Source organism: Rhynchophorus ferrugineus, unplaced genomic scaffold, assembly GCF_030347505.1.
Source record: "Rhynchophorus ferrugineus isolate W39M unplaced genomic scaffold, kcgeb_rfMv2 rfM1, whole genome shotgun sequence".
Lineage (NCBI taxonomy): Eukaryota > Metazoa > Arthropoda > Insecta > Coleoptera > Curculionidae > Rhynchophorus > Rhynchophorus ferrugineus.
Window position 1 is genome coordinate 29,483,272 of NW_027472580.1, and position 14,380 is coordinate 29,497,651.

Genomic DNA, 14,380 nt, shown 5'->3' on the forward strand with positions numbered 1-14,380 from the left:
CAATTAATTTTACAACCACAATAATTTATAGTTTAGAGTTGTTTTATTATATATACATTGAGCTTTTTCCTCACTAGTATCGGTAGGGTTCTAGACGCGTTTTTGTATGTAGTGGTATCCCCCGAAGGCCTAATCCACTTAATTAACAATTGTATATCTGAGTGATGTATTTTACTTTCATTAGAGAGCATATTTATGTTTTACACTTAGTTCTTGTTTCTTTCGATGCAGTGTATCCTTGTAAAGTCATTGTCATCCTTGTATACATCTTTCTTGATAAAACTATATTTAATCCCTGCATTCTCCTTAACGCTTTGCCATATCTGCAAAACAGTTAATATTATTTCTTTACTCATAAATGTTAACAAAACGTTCAGGTATATTCTGAACAATAACACACATGCTCATAAAGCTTTCACACTCTATAATACAATTCCCTACAATTAAAGTATATTAATTGTATACTGACCTTTGATGGTTTCCTTTCTCATCACTCTGTCTTGGTAATCGTCAGAATTTAATCATAAACCAACATTCATAAAGTTTTATTCGATCGCAGTCACTTTCAGAAATACTAGTCAAGTTAATAACCAAGCCGTTTATTTCCAATCTATTAAAAACTTACTAAGATTCTACCATTTGTCAATTTCTTCTTCAGTGTGTCTGATCGAGCTCATACAAACCGAAGGTCTTATTTTCGACAATGCCTCTTTCCATAAATCATACAGTTCTGGTTTGAATATCCTCATCGACCTGAACATCTGTTGTAATAATACTTTGTAATACCCCATAACAACTCAATTGAATTAAAAATACAGTGATAGGGAGGGAGACATAATACCCTGTCGCTTTAACATTCAGTTATCTGATCTACTATGTATCTTTTCTCAGGCTTAATTCTAAAAAAATAAATTACATAAAATTCAATTAAATATTTCATTTATATTTACCGAATAATAAATTGAAATAGTTCATTCTTTAACATGTTTTCCTCGAAAATTATTTTATGGACTTTCAGCCATTCCTTAATTGCAGCCTTTGTTGATGAATTTGTTAGGATTTTCTCCACCAGTGCACTATATATATGACAGATATGGTGCATTGTACATAACAATAACTGATGGTTCCTCCTAGTTCTTTAAAACCTGATTTTCAAACTACTGCAAAGACAAGTTATAGTTCATTTCTTCATGGTAGTCACCCTTGGACTTGCCATGAGCAAGATGATATGCAATATTACCCAATGTACCATTCTGAAATATTCATGGCTCTTTTAAATACATAAATTGGTATAATTCTTCCTTGATTTTGTTATATGTTTCTAAAAATTGTATTCTTTTAAAAGCATTCTCTGGAATTTCCATTAAACCCCTTCCTGCGTTATCTTTACACTACTTAAATTCTAGATTATCCAACAATGTATGAAATATGAAAAAAACCACTTACTGTTTTATACAATTCGTATATTTGATATCTGAAACACCAAGACTGATGGTGATTCGTCACCTGTTTCCCTTAAACACGGTTTCTTTTTGGCGAATTTAAGGTTATATTGTTTTATATGTTTTGAGATGTTTTAGTGACCGTGTCCGTAATAATATACGGTGCAGCTGCAAGGCGTAAAAAATATTTTGAATAAAAACCGGGGCGATTTCAAATTTATTAAAGCAACGTTTGTCCGTGTATAACCCGTAATTATTAATATTTTGAAGAATGTTCAGACGTTTGGCAAACGGACAACTTTTGCTGGATCATTTCGTTACATTTTCGTACTTCTCTAGTAGCATTCTATCTCTTTTTAAATATAATAAAATGACAAGGATAATATTGTCTGACTGTAAAACTAATTTACAACTTTAGACAGATATATATTGACACTCGTGTCGCTGGTATTTTGAATTCACTATATTTGTATGCTTATACTTGCATGCAAAACTACAATACAATATTGCTTGTGCTCCGCATAACTTTTACCAGTGTATTAAAATATTTTGGATCATTATCGCTCATAAAATATTAAACTTCAAGCTCTTGTTAATCAACAAGTCTTTTTTTGAGTTCGTCTAAAAGGTAATACTCTATGCAAGGTATTTAACATACTGAAAGCATTGATACAAGTTTAAAAAAGGCCTCATAATACTAAATTAGCCAGAAATTGCTGATCTTCGATATTTTAAAAAATGCAACGGGAAACCTAGAATTTCTAACGGCTTTAATATTATGATAAATCTATTCCAACACATCTAATGTCTGAAGAATGCCTTCAAGAAATTGACTTAACTAAAAATAGTTTTTATTTATATAAACGAACAGACTTGAATTTTCTGACTTGAGAAATGAGAAAAGAAAAAAAACTTTGCATATTTCATAACATATATATGCTCGATGACGATTGTTTCAGATATAAATAAAAGTGTACTGAATATAAATAAAGTAATGAAAATAATCATGTATTTTATTGCTATTTTTTTCTATCTCTGTCTCCATCATATTATTTTCCAGTTTTCATATATTATATTTTTTCTAATATATCTCAGATGTTCTATTATTAATTTTATATTTCTAATAGCTATGAATTCAGTTAATAAAAATAAGGCGTTGCTATCAAATATATGTCTAACTTTCTTACATCTAATATAACTGATACGAAACAGCATAGTTGTATGTTATCCTAAACTAGAGTTTTTGAACTGTAGGGAATTATTTTTTTCTTTGGTAATGCCCCTCTAACCGTTAATTAATTAACAAACTTTTCCAATTAAGGATAAGTTTTTGTTTGCTCAGGCAATTATGGGAATTTATTTCACACTTAATCTGCTACGTTGTCTTTTGAAAGTTCGCAATACAATCAGAGCGGCAATCGTTTTGTTCCAAAAGGGGAAACATTCCAATTTATTTAATTTTTTATTTTTGGTTACTTGCTTTCTTAAAATATTTTATCATTTGTTTCATATTGTTTCAGGATGATGATGAACCGCAAAATTATATATTTGGTCATTCTCCTTCATGCTATAACAGGTAAGTCCACACAATATATGTTAATTTTACATTTTATTTTTAAATTTTAAGTTCACTGTTTTTATAGTTCTATCTGTTCTTAGTATAACGATTTTTACTATTCTTATATATGCTATGAATATAGATAAAATTATTAATTAATTAATAATGAACTAAAATTATAATTAATATTTATTTCGATTTTATGAAACGAATATTAAAACATATATGAACTTCACGTCATTAATTCAGGTCTGTTTATGTTTTCAATTTCTTTTAAAATATATGTTAAAGTCTTCTTTTACCAACTATGGGTTTATCTGGACTGGGCCTAAAGTTTAACGTGGGCTCCGAACCACGGTCCTCAGCATTAAGCCTACCGACTGGCGAGCGACCAAGTTTAGAAATCATCCCAGAAGTCATCCGGTCTTACCCAGCCTGGTTACTGGCGTGATTGGGATCATTTTCCTTGTCGGATTTTACACTCTTGCCTAGAACATTCACAAATTTTAAACAATCACATACATAAATTTACAACCATACCTCAGCAGGATTCGAACCCGCGGCTATCGCAACAGTAGGAGGACCGTCCCATCGCCTTTACCACTGCGCCACCAAGCCGGCTATTTTCAAATTTGATCTAAAAATGCATGACTAATACGAGAGTAAATTGAAAAAAAAAATCGGTCTGGCTCAAAGATGGAATTCCAATCACAGTTCCACTCCCAAGTGGTTTATTTAAATATATAGTAGACACCTTTTGAGTTTTTCTTGGAAATGGATAAAACTGAAAATCATGCAGTCAAGAACTTCTTGAGAGGCTTGTGTCAGAAAGATTATGGCCAACGTGTTTTGGGTTGATTCCTGATAGTCGATTATCTTAGAGAAGGCAAAACAATTACAAAAAAACATTGCTAAAACCTTCTTGGCCAGCTGGAATCCAAAATTCGCGATAAGAGGTCTAGATTGAAAAAATGCATGCGACGGGAAAGCTGCGAGATTTGGGGACGATTTCTCTTACTCTTCTGATTTGACACCTACAGAATATGTTCTAAAACATGATAAAAAATAGTTGGAAAAACTGAATCGCGTATAGCAAAGAAAGAAACATATTGTAAAGTAAAGAAGCTAAAGAAGAGGATTATATAGAAAAAGTAATATTTAATTATATATTTAAATATATTTATTATTATTTCAATTTGGTCATATGTATAATTACCAAGATCTGCTAATTCGATAAATAATTAACAATGCAATACCAAATAGTTGGAATAATTTCAACTGATATATTGTAATATTGTTCCAAGGCAAACACTTTTTGAAATATCAATAATTGGACAAGAAAAATTTAATTAGAATTTTATTTACGTTTAAACAAAGATAATTTATTAATAAACTTTCCCAATTAGCTTCGACTTTTCCTTTATTTACCAAATTTTCTCTACGTCGCAATATCGCCCCAAGAAAATTCCATTGTCACAAAAAGAGAAACAGTAGTAAATTTGCTTTTCACTTAATACACAGTCCTAATTTTGCAGCGATCGACACAAAATACGTCGTCAGCTTTTCTTTGCGGATTTACGCAGTTTTAATTGGATAATAAATGTGTCATCAGCTTTCCAATTTAAACGCGAAACTTTTCTCATTTGTTTCGTGTACTTCTCGTAATCCCTTTTAGCAAAATATAAGTACTAATCCAGCTAACAAGCGATTTACACTAGCATATAGTGTAGTATATGTTCTAGGTTTTAGCTTCCTTAAGATACGTTGATTCTTCGCTGCTTTTCAACATAAGAGCTAATTAAATTCTTAACAATGGTTAAAAACATTTGCCGGTCAATATGATGATACTGTAGCGACCTTGAGGCATGTCGAATTTTACATCATGGAATAACGGTCTACAAAATAGCCAGAATTATAATGCCTGATGTTGAATATGGGCGAGGTGCCAGCAGCGCCAATTAGTACACCATAATGAATATTTGGCAACCCCAAGACGTGTACCTGGGAGATTATTGAAAGGTACTTTTGATTTCAGTGTGTGACCAACGTTCAGTTGAGTCATTCCACCATCGTCCGCCCAAGTCTCGTTTACAGGTAAACCCGGCCCCGCTTCTTATTATCTATTTTGTATTTTCCACATTTTATATAGCTGTCAATAAATAACGGCCACACTATGTTTTATTTTTTCACAACCATTGTTTCACTTTGTTTTACCTCCATTCACTGAGCCATATAACCTACTATAAAATACAAATGTTGAGATTTTCGGCATTCTCAATGATAGAGTTCTCGTTGTATGTATTGAAAATTAATAAAGAAAAGACCAAAGTATTGGTCTGGTGAATTGCAGTTAGAGCAAATACAGGAGTTCAGGTATTTGACATAAGTAATACTACACTGCCTGAATAAATAAGCCGATTCGTATAGGCAAGAACTATTGCATCTCTAAGATGATGCGTATGGAAAAGAAGAATTATGTTGCACTCTAAGACTAAAATGCACCTGTTGAATACACCACCAAAAGAAGTAAACGTGTTACAGTACTCGATATTTACTTAAAAGCATAATATCAGCAGACACAAAGTTACGAAAAATGTGTAGTTTCAATGTTATAAAAATTACACAGAAGGTAGGGAGTTATAGTTACATAAAAATTAATGATATGTAACATAAGCATATAAATGAGAGATAATTCAATGTGAATATAAAAAGGCTGCAATGTAATTGAAAGCACGACATATCTCCTGTTAAATATAATCAACATTGTTTCTTTAGTGCTATCAATTTAAATAAGATGTATTAAAGTTTCTATCATTTTATTCCTTCATACTGATAGTAGAGCAGCAAAGATGAAAGTCTGTATCTGTTAATATTTTACTTACTTGTTCAACACAAAAATGTATTCAGGCAAGTTATAACTATTTTTACAATTTTATTGTGAAAATTGTGGAATGGGCAATTAATAGGGTTAAATTGTATGATATACGTTAGAATTGAGAAAACTTTAAAGAACAGCAGCGGAAAAGGGAAATATATAATATCTCTCAAAATTACTGTTGTGCTCTTATTATGGTAAACTCCATTTAAAGAGACAGCTTAAGGATACGTTAAAACAATCATGAGATAATCTCTTGTCCATAAAATCAAGCTCATCTTGGTCTACAAATTGTATTATTTTATTTTATATTAATGTATGTTTTTTAACATCATTGTTGAAAAGGTTATCTCGGTTAAGAAGCCTTACACCAAAATATTTTCAACAACACATTTTGGTTTTATATATGTATATATATAATATATAGGTATATATATAATATATAGGTATATATATAATATATATATAATATATATAATATATATATATATATATATATATATATATATATATATATATATATATATATATATATATATATATATATATATATATATATATAGCTAACTTGGGTTGTTTCTTCACAGGAAAACGGTGTTTGTTTTTTTTTATTTCCACACGTACACTGGATACACAACACTTTTGATAATGAAGATACATATTGTAATCAAATCATAGTGATTACAATTAAGGCACAAAATGATGATCGTACTCAATGTCAGACACACAAAAATGGCGTCATAAACAAACTATAGATTGTTTGTTTATTCGGGTTATAGAAGTTAGCCAATCAAATGAGTTTGTAGAGAAATTTAAACGAACGAATCAAAAATGTGGTCTCAGAGCAAGCATTAGTTCGACCACGCAAAACATTTTTGTCGATTTCGCCTATTTCATTAAAGCCTCTATATATACTTTATGTATAAAACAACGAAAGTCGTTCGAGATTAAAAGTCAAAAACTAGAATTGGAGACATTACTCCATGTTGATCTATTTAGAACGCAAGAGAATATGCAGAATATTTGAGACTAATACAAGAAACTATTTCCAGTCTCTTAAAGGGCATGGGAATAATCCAGAAGCTTGGATATTTTATTCCTTATGAATTGAAGGCAAGATAATTTGATAGGCGTTTGTATTATTACGACTGATGAAAAGTGGATTCATTACAATAACCCAAAGCGCAAAAAATCATGGGGCCCACCTGGTCATACATCAACATCATCGGCAAAACCGAATATCCATGCCCCCCGCTAATACTCTATATTTGGTAGGAACAGCTTGGTGTGATATACCATGCTGCGAGTTGCTAAAACCTAATGAGACCATCAATACGGATCGATATTGATTACAATTAATCAAGCCTCAACCAAATTATAATCAAACCAAATTGTTATTCTTTAGCCTAACGACGATAGACCACATATCGCAAAACCGCTGAAAACAATGCCTTTTGGTTACTACTTTTTCCGAAATATAGGTTATCACCTGTCTAAGCAGCGCTCCATATCCTATGAAGATACCAAAAAATCGATCAATTTGTAGATAGGTTCAAAAGATACATCGTTCTTTCGATATGGAATCCGTAAACTTCTTGAAAGATGGTAAAAAGTAGCGGCTATCGATGGAAAATACTTTGAATAAAATACATTATACCTATTTTTCACGATAAAGCTTCATAATAAATAATATATTCATATTTAAATTTTATGTATTAAAAAGAATCTTAACTAATTAACTTTTTGCAATATTTGTTTAGTCGCAACCCGATGTAATGCATCCGTAAGTATTTGCTATTACAATTCAAAGAAACCTCAGCGAAATAACGGTAAAACGCTTGGTTATAAACAACATAGAATAAAGAAAAATTCCAATCTTTCAATTCACTTCCTAAAATCGAATAGACAAAACAGCTATTTTTCAGTATGCATAATTATTCGCCACAATATATTATAGCTTCGGTTTGTCAGTACTTCTGAACAAATGTACGATATTAACATAAAATTATAGTATAAAATATGCCCAGGGAATCAGTAGATGTTTATTAAATAACATCTTCCAAATGTCTCTCAGTACACAAATAAAAGAATATTAGCCATGTTTGAGTTATGAATACACAGTCCAGTCAGTTTTGACTGAAGCCTGGGTGGATAGTGGCCACAGTTCAATAAAGTCGAGGTTTTAACTACTCAATAAGGCTATTTTGAAAGAAGACATCTAGTGGGGTTTAAAATATATAAACACCAAAATAACGGTCGGGGGCTATAAGACCAACCCCATTTTGGTATACCATTTTCCGGATTTTCGAATTATTCAACGGACCATGAAAAACATGGCTCTTATAAAAATATTAAATGTTTTTAGTCACGTCAACATCTTGGATTTTTAGTGACTGAACTTACACGTTAACGTGAGCTCCGAACTACGGTATTCAGCATTAAGCCTAACGACTGGCGAGTGACCAACTTAGAAATCATCCCAGAAGATATTCGGTCCTACCCAGCCTGGTTACTGGCGTGACTGGGTCATTTTCCTTGTCGGATTTTTTATTAATATTAAACAGTTACAAACATAAATTTACGACCATGACCCAGCAGGATTCGAACCCGCGACTATCACAACAGTAGGAGGACCGTCCATTACCACTGCGCCACCAAGCCGGCCAACATGGCCCTTATAAGTTGATCATTAGAGTAACCTGATTAAGACAGCTTCAGTATCGCAGTTCCCAACCTGAATACGCAACCCATCACAGTTGTGAAACCTCGGCTATTTTTAGTGAAGAAAGGGCGTTTTCACATCTGCCGGCACCGACGCGACAACGATATCGGTGGACGCGTAATCTCACGTAAACAAATGGAACCTTTTCACACTCGACGATATATGGGTATCGTGTCGTTGCCGGCATCGGCATGTGGGGGGAAGCAATCGGTCCACTCGTGTTGGTATCGATTTTTATTGTGTACCGAGATATTTTTAAGGTTAAAAGAGCAAAATATCTAGCTTTAAATATGATATTGTAACACTAATTGAATTAGTAGAATCAAAGTCTTATATATGGGACAAGAGTAATGAAAATGATAAAAACAAAATACGTGCTGGCAGATGCGAAAACGCTCAAACATGCCACCAAGTCTCAAATCTAAAATGTATTATTATATTTTACACCAAAAGACTATATTTAAAGTTAGCTTATATACCGAATAAAATTCACGGAACAACACGGACTATGTACAATTTTTTTTCTCGCATTTTACCAAGAGAAACAGGCGAGAATTTGCAGTTTATTCCATTTTTATTCGACGACCTGAAATATTTATTAGTCGCATTCATTGTTCGCTATATGCACGGGTGGTTTTTTTCAGCAATAAATAGAAAATAGCCGCGTTTTAATTTTGTTGCACCTCCAACTTCCGCTTACATTGCCGATCAATAGTATCGATAGGATTTATGACGCGTTAAAATATAAATAACCGTATCCGGAAGACTGGAAAACATGACAAGATTTTATTTAACACTGGACAAAATGTATTAAAACTTTAGTTCCAAGGTTTTATTCATTATTTTAAAAATATATTTTAGAGTCTCTTTTTACCAATTAGAGATTTATCTGGACTGGACCTAGAGTTCAACGTGGGCTCCGAACCACGGTCCTCGGCATTAAGCCTACCGACTAGCTATTGACCAACTTAGAAATAATCCCAGAAGACATCCGGTCTTACCCAGCCTGACTACTGGTGCGACTGGGATCATTTTCCTTGCCGGATTTTACACTTTTGCCTAAGGACAATCACAAATGTTAAACAATCACAAACATACATTTACAACCATGCGCCAGCAGGATTTGAACCCGTGTCCATCGCAACAGCAGGTAGACCGTCCTGTCACCATTTCCGCTGGGCCAACCAAGCCGGCAAATAATAAAATTGAATAGCCGTAGACCGGATGTCTTCTGGGTGATTTCTTGATTTAGATTGATGATGATTTAGTTGGTCACTCGTCAGTCGGTAGGCTTAATGGCGAGGGCCGTGGGTCGGAACCCACGTTAAACTGTAGGTCCAGTCCAGATAAACTGAAAAATTATTTTATTATTCTATTTTATCCAGTTAGTATACACGTGAACATGGTCTGTAGATTGTTTATATATATTTATTAGATTATTTATAACATACTGCACGCAACAAGTATCCTTATTTTCCTATAATATAATCCATATCCAAATCATGTGTTTCTTCTATTCATCAATCACTATGCTGTGTTTTCTTCTTTATGTTTTACATAAGCTAAATCAGCAAATATAATTTCAGACTTACCATTGGAAAAGTCACATGATGTCTAAGAATATTTGGTACTGCTTAGGATCAAAATGTCAATATTGTTGCTCTTGGTAGATATATAGAAATACGTAGAATTAAATCTGCAATGCAAAATGTTAAAAAGTTAAATAATACAGTTGTTCACTTCCTAATAATGAGTGATTCGAAGTTTACTTTAAGCAGTAGGTCTAATAGAGATACATTCTAGTTAAGCTATTCGACTACAATTTACACATATCACTAGTATTTCGTTTAGCAAAACAGTAATATTATTGAAGAGATCTTCATGAAAATACAACTCTCCAAACGACTTCCAAATAGAGAAGATTATATGAAGAAATATTAATTTTCATATACATAACGATGAAAATAATGTTAATAAGTCTTGAACTGGTGTATCGAACTTCTTTGTTATGAAAAAAATTAGTCTTAAAATGATAACAATCATAAAATTATCTTATAATTATTGTAAAATTATCTGGTTTCACACTTATTTAACATGTGCTTCTATCCAAGTATACATTGTAAATCAATTTCAAAGGTTATCATTACTACAGCATATCCAATTTACTAATTATATGGAATAATTAATTTTATTGATCAAAAACTATCTATAACGTTAAAATATTACTAAATTGTTAATATATTAATTACAACAGACCAAAAATTAATGTTTGCTGTTCAATCAGTACAATGATTAAACCTACTATATTTGGTGCATCTAATAATTGATGTATTTTAACAGTTATTTTTATTATTGTTTTCAGTGCAAGTCAAACAGCATATTCATTAATCTAATTATTATTTAATTGTCAATCAAATATTCAATTTAAAGTTAGTTTACTTTAGTTTTGCTATACGATATATTAATTATTCAATTCGTTCAACTCTAAAATTATAAAATAACAAGTTATATAACACAAACAATAATTCATTAACATTTAATAAGTATTTTTTGTACTTGTTACGTATCTGTATTCTCGGTATATATTTTTTTATATGAACTGAATTAAATAAAATGACTGACAAAACAATGTTTCAATACCGTTCAAGGTATTAACGGATGAAAATTTGAATAAAACGAAACGTTTTCATTAAGCATTAGTGCTTCGATGGATAGCTGACAAAACGTCAACAGATTAAATCATCAAAAATCGAAATATGAATATATCGGATATTTTACAAAAGCCCTCAATTGAGAACCAATCAGTAGAACTGCAAATCCGATTAATATTTCCGTCGTTAAATAATGAAAAAAATGACACCTAGTATTTTACTATTGTGCCATGATATTGTGTTAAAAAATTAATTATTTAAAAGAAAAATTTGAATGTAATACTGTATATAAATACTTATGTTTGACTGGGCTTATCGATTGAGTTTCCAATTTAGAGGTCATAGCAGAAGACATCCTGTCTTACCCAGTCTGAATACTGGGTAGAGACATCCTGTCTTACCCAGTCTGAATACTGGGTGGCTGTTGCTTGTCGGCATTTTATACTCATGCGTATAGCGAAACTTAAAATAATAACAGCCGGCTTGGTGGCTTGGTAAAGCCAATAGAACGATCCTCCTACTGTTGCGGTAGGCGCGGGTTCGAATCCTGCTGGGGCATGGTCGTAAATTTACGTTGTGGTTGTTTAATATTTGTGATTGTCCTAGGCAAGAGTGTAAGATACGACAAGTAGAATGATCCCAGTCACGCCAGTAACCAGGCTGGGTAAGACCGGATGTCTTCTGGGATGATTTCTAAAGTTGGTCACTCGCCAGTCGGTAGGCTTAATGCCGACGACCGTGGTTCGGAGCCAACGTTAAATAGTAGGTCCACTCTAGATAAACCCATAGTTGGTAAAAGGAGACTTTAAAATAAGTAAAAAAAGAAATAATAGTAAATATAATATTGATATTATTTATATATGGTAATGTGATACTTACTATTAATAACGTCATCATATTTTGTTTTAAAATAATTCTAGGGTTATTGAGAAAAGATAAAAAGTAAAACGGTTGTTCGTACTAATATTTGGCTGGATATTATAAACATATTGTCGAAAATATACCGAAAATTAGTAATTCAAAAATCTCATTTAAGCCTTATTAAAAGTGATACAAAAATAATGTTATTAAATATAATTTATTTTAACATTATACTATATCTATTGCATATATTATCGAAATAATTAAACTGAAGTTAATTATACGCTTCCACGCTTCCTATGAAGTTCCTATGAGTCTTAGACCCGTTTTTTATCTAGTGGTATATCCTAGAGGCAAGTATCCTTGTGAAGTAATTTTGGCATGAGAATATTTCGCCTTATTTGCTCCTGTTTCTACGTCTGTATATTTTCCTTGCAGAATTCTGCCAATTTCCTTCTCTGATCTTCTGATTTAAGCTCTCCATTGACGCTAATGAATTTCTCATCTGTAAAATAATTTTTTGTCTATTAGCCCCTCATACATTCAATCACATATTACACATATATCTATGCACACAAATGTTATACATAATACAATTTTCTACAATTATCCTGTATTAATTATATACCCATCTTTAGTTGGTTCCGCTTTTGCATTGGACTACAAGCCCACATCAGAAAAGTTCCATTCAGTGACTATAACTTTCGCTATCAGAATCACTATTCCAGTCAATAATTAAACTGTTTATGTCCTGTTGTTCACACCTGTTCATAATTCCACCATCTGTCAATTTCTTCTTCTTTGTGTCTGACGAATTTCATTCAAACCGAAAGTGTTATTGTAGACAATACTACTTTGCACAAGTCCAGCCAGTTTTTCACTGTAGATCCCTTCTCTCTCTCTCTCTCTATATATATATATATATATATATATATATATATATATACAGTGTTTCTTTTTCCAGTCTGCTTCTATATATATATATATATATATATATATATATATATATATATAGCTAACTTGGGTTGTTTCTTCACAGGAAAACGGTGTTTGTTTTTTTTTATTTCCACACGTACACTGGATACACAACACTTTTGAGAATGAAGATACATATTGTAATCAAATAATAGTGATTATAATTAAGGCACAAAATGATAATCGTACTCAATGTCAGACACACAAAAATGGCGTCATAAACAAACTATAGATTGTTTGTTTATTCGGGTTATAGAAGTTAGCCAATCAAATGACAAGAGAACAAATGACGCAAGAGAATATGCAGAATATTTGAGACTAATACAAGAAACTATTTCCAGTCTCTTAAAGGGCATGGGAATAATCCAGAAGCTTGGATATTTTATTCCTTATGAATTTAAGGCAAGATAATTTGATAGGCGTTTGTATTATTACGACTGATGAAAAGTGGATTCATTACAATAACCCAAAACGCAAAAAATCATGGGACCCACCTGGTCATACATCAACATCATCGGCAAAACCGAATATCCATGCTCCCCGCTAATACTCTGTATTTGGTAGGATCAGCTTGGTGTGATATACCATGCTGCGAGTTGCTAAAACCTAATGAAATCATCAGTACGGATCGATATTGATTACAATTAATCAAGCCTCAACCAAATTATAATCAAACCAAATTGTTATTCTTTAGCCTAACGACGATAGACCACATATCGCAAAACCGCTGAAAACATACTTGGAAACATTAAAATGGGAAATGCCTTTTGGTTACTACTTTTTCCGAAATATAGGTTATCACCTGTCTAAGCAGCGCTCCATATCCTATGAAGATACCAAAAAATCGATCAATTTGTAGATAGGTTCAAAAGATACATCGTTCTTTCGATATGGAATCCGTAAACTTCTTGAAAGATGGTAAAAAGTAGCGGCTATCGATGGAAAATACTTCGAATAAAATACATTATACCTATTTTTCACGATAAAGCTTCATAATAAATAATATATTCATATTTAAATTTTATGTATTAAAAAGAATCTTAAAACTTTTTGCAATATTTGTTTAGTCGCAACCCGATGTAATGCATCCGTAAGTATTTGCTATTACAATTCAAAGAAACCTCAGCGAAATAACGGTAAAACGCTTGGTTATAAACAACATAGAATAAAGAAAAATTCCAATCTTTCAATTCACTTCCTAAAATCGAATAGACAAAACAGCTATTTTTCAGTATGCATAATTATTCGCCACAATAGATTATAGCTTCGGTTTGTCAGTACTTCTGAACAAATATA

At 32.0% G+C, this 14,380-nt stretch overlaps 1 protein-coding gene across 11 annotated transcripts in view; it reads left to right on the plus strand.

Annotated features, from left to right (window-relative positions):
• Positions 1-14,380, plus strand: part of Cad87A (Cadherin 87A) — a 727,969-nt gene that overhangs the window by 486,461 nt on the left and 227,128 nt on the right. For all 11 annotated transcript variants that reach the window (XR_013008485.1, XM_076419263.1, XM_076419271.1 and 8 more), the window contains one exon: positions 2,963-3,018. Coding sequence is in view for 10 of the 11 variants with exons in the window: in XM_076419263.1 (XP_076275378.1) it covers positions 2,964-3,018 (55 nt within the window). In the remaining variant the exon portion in view is untranslated. The remainder of the gene's footprint in view (positions 1-2,962; positions 3,019-14,380) is intronic.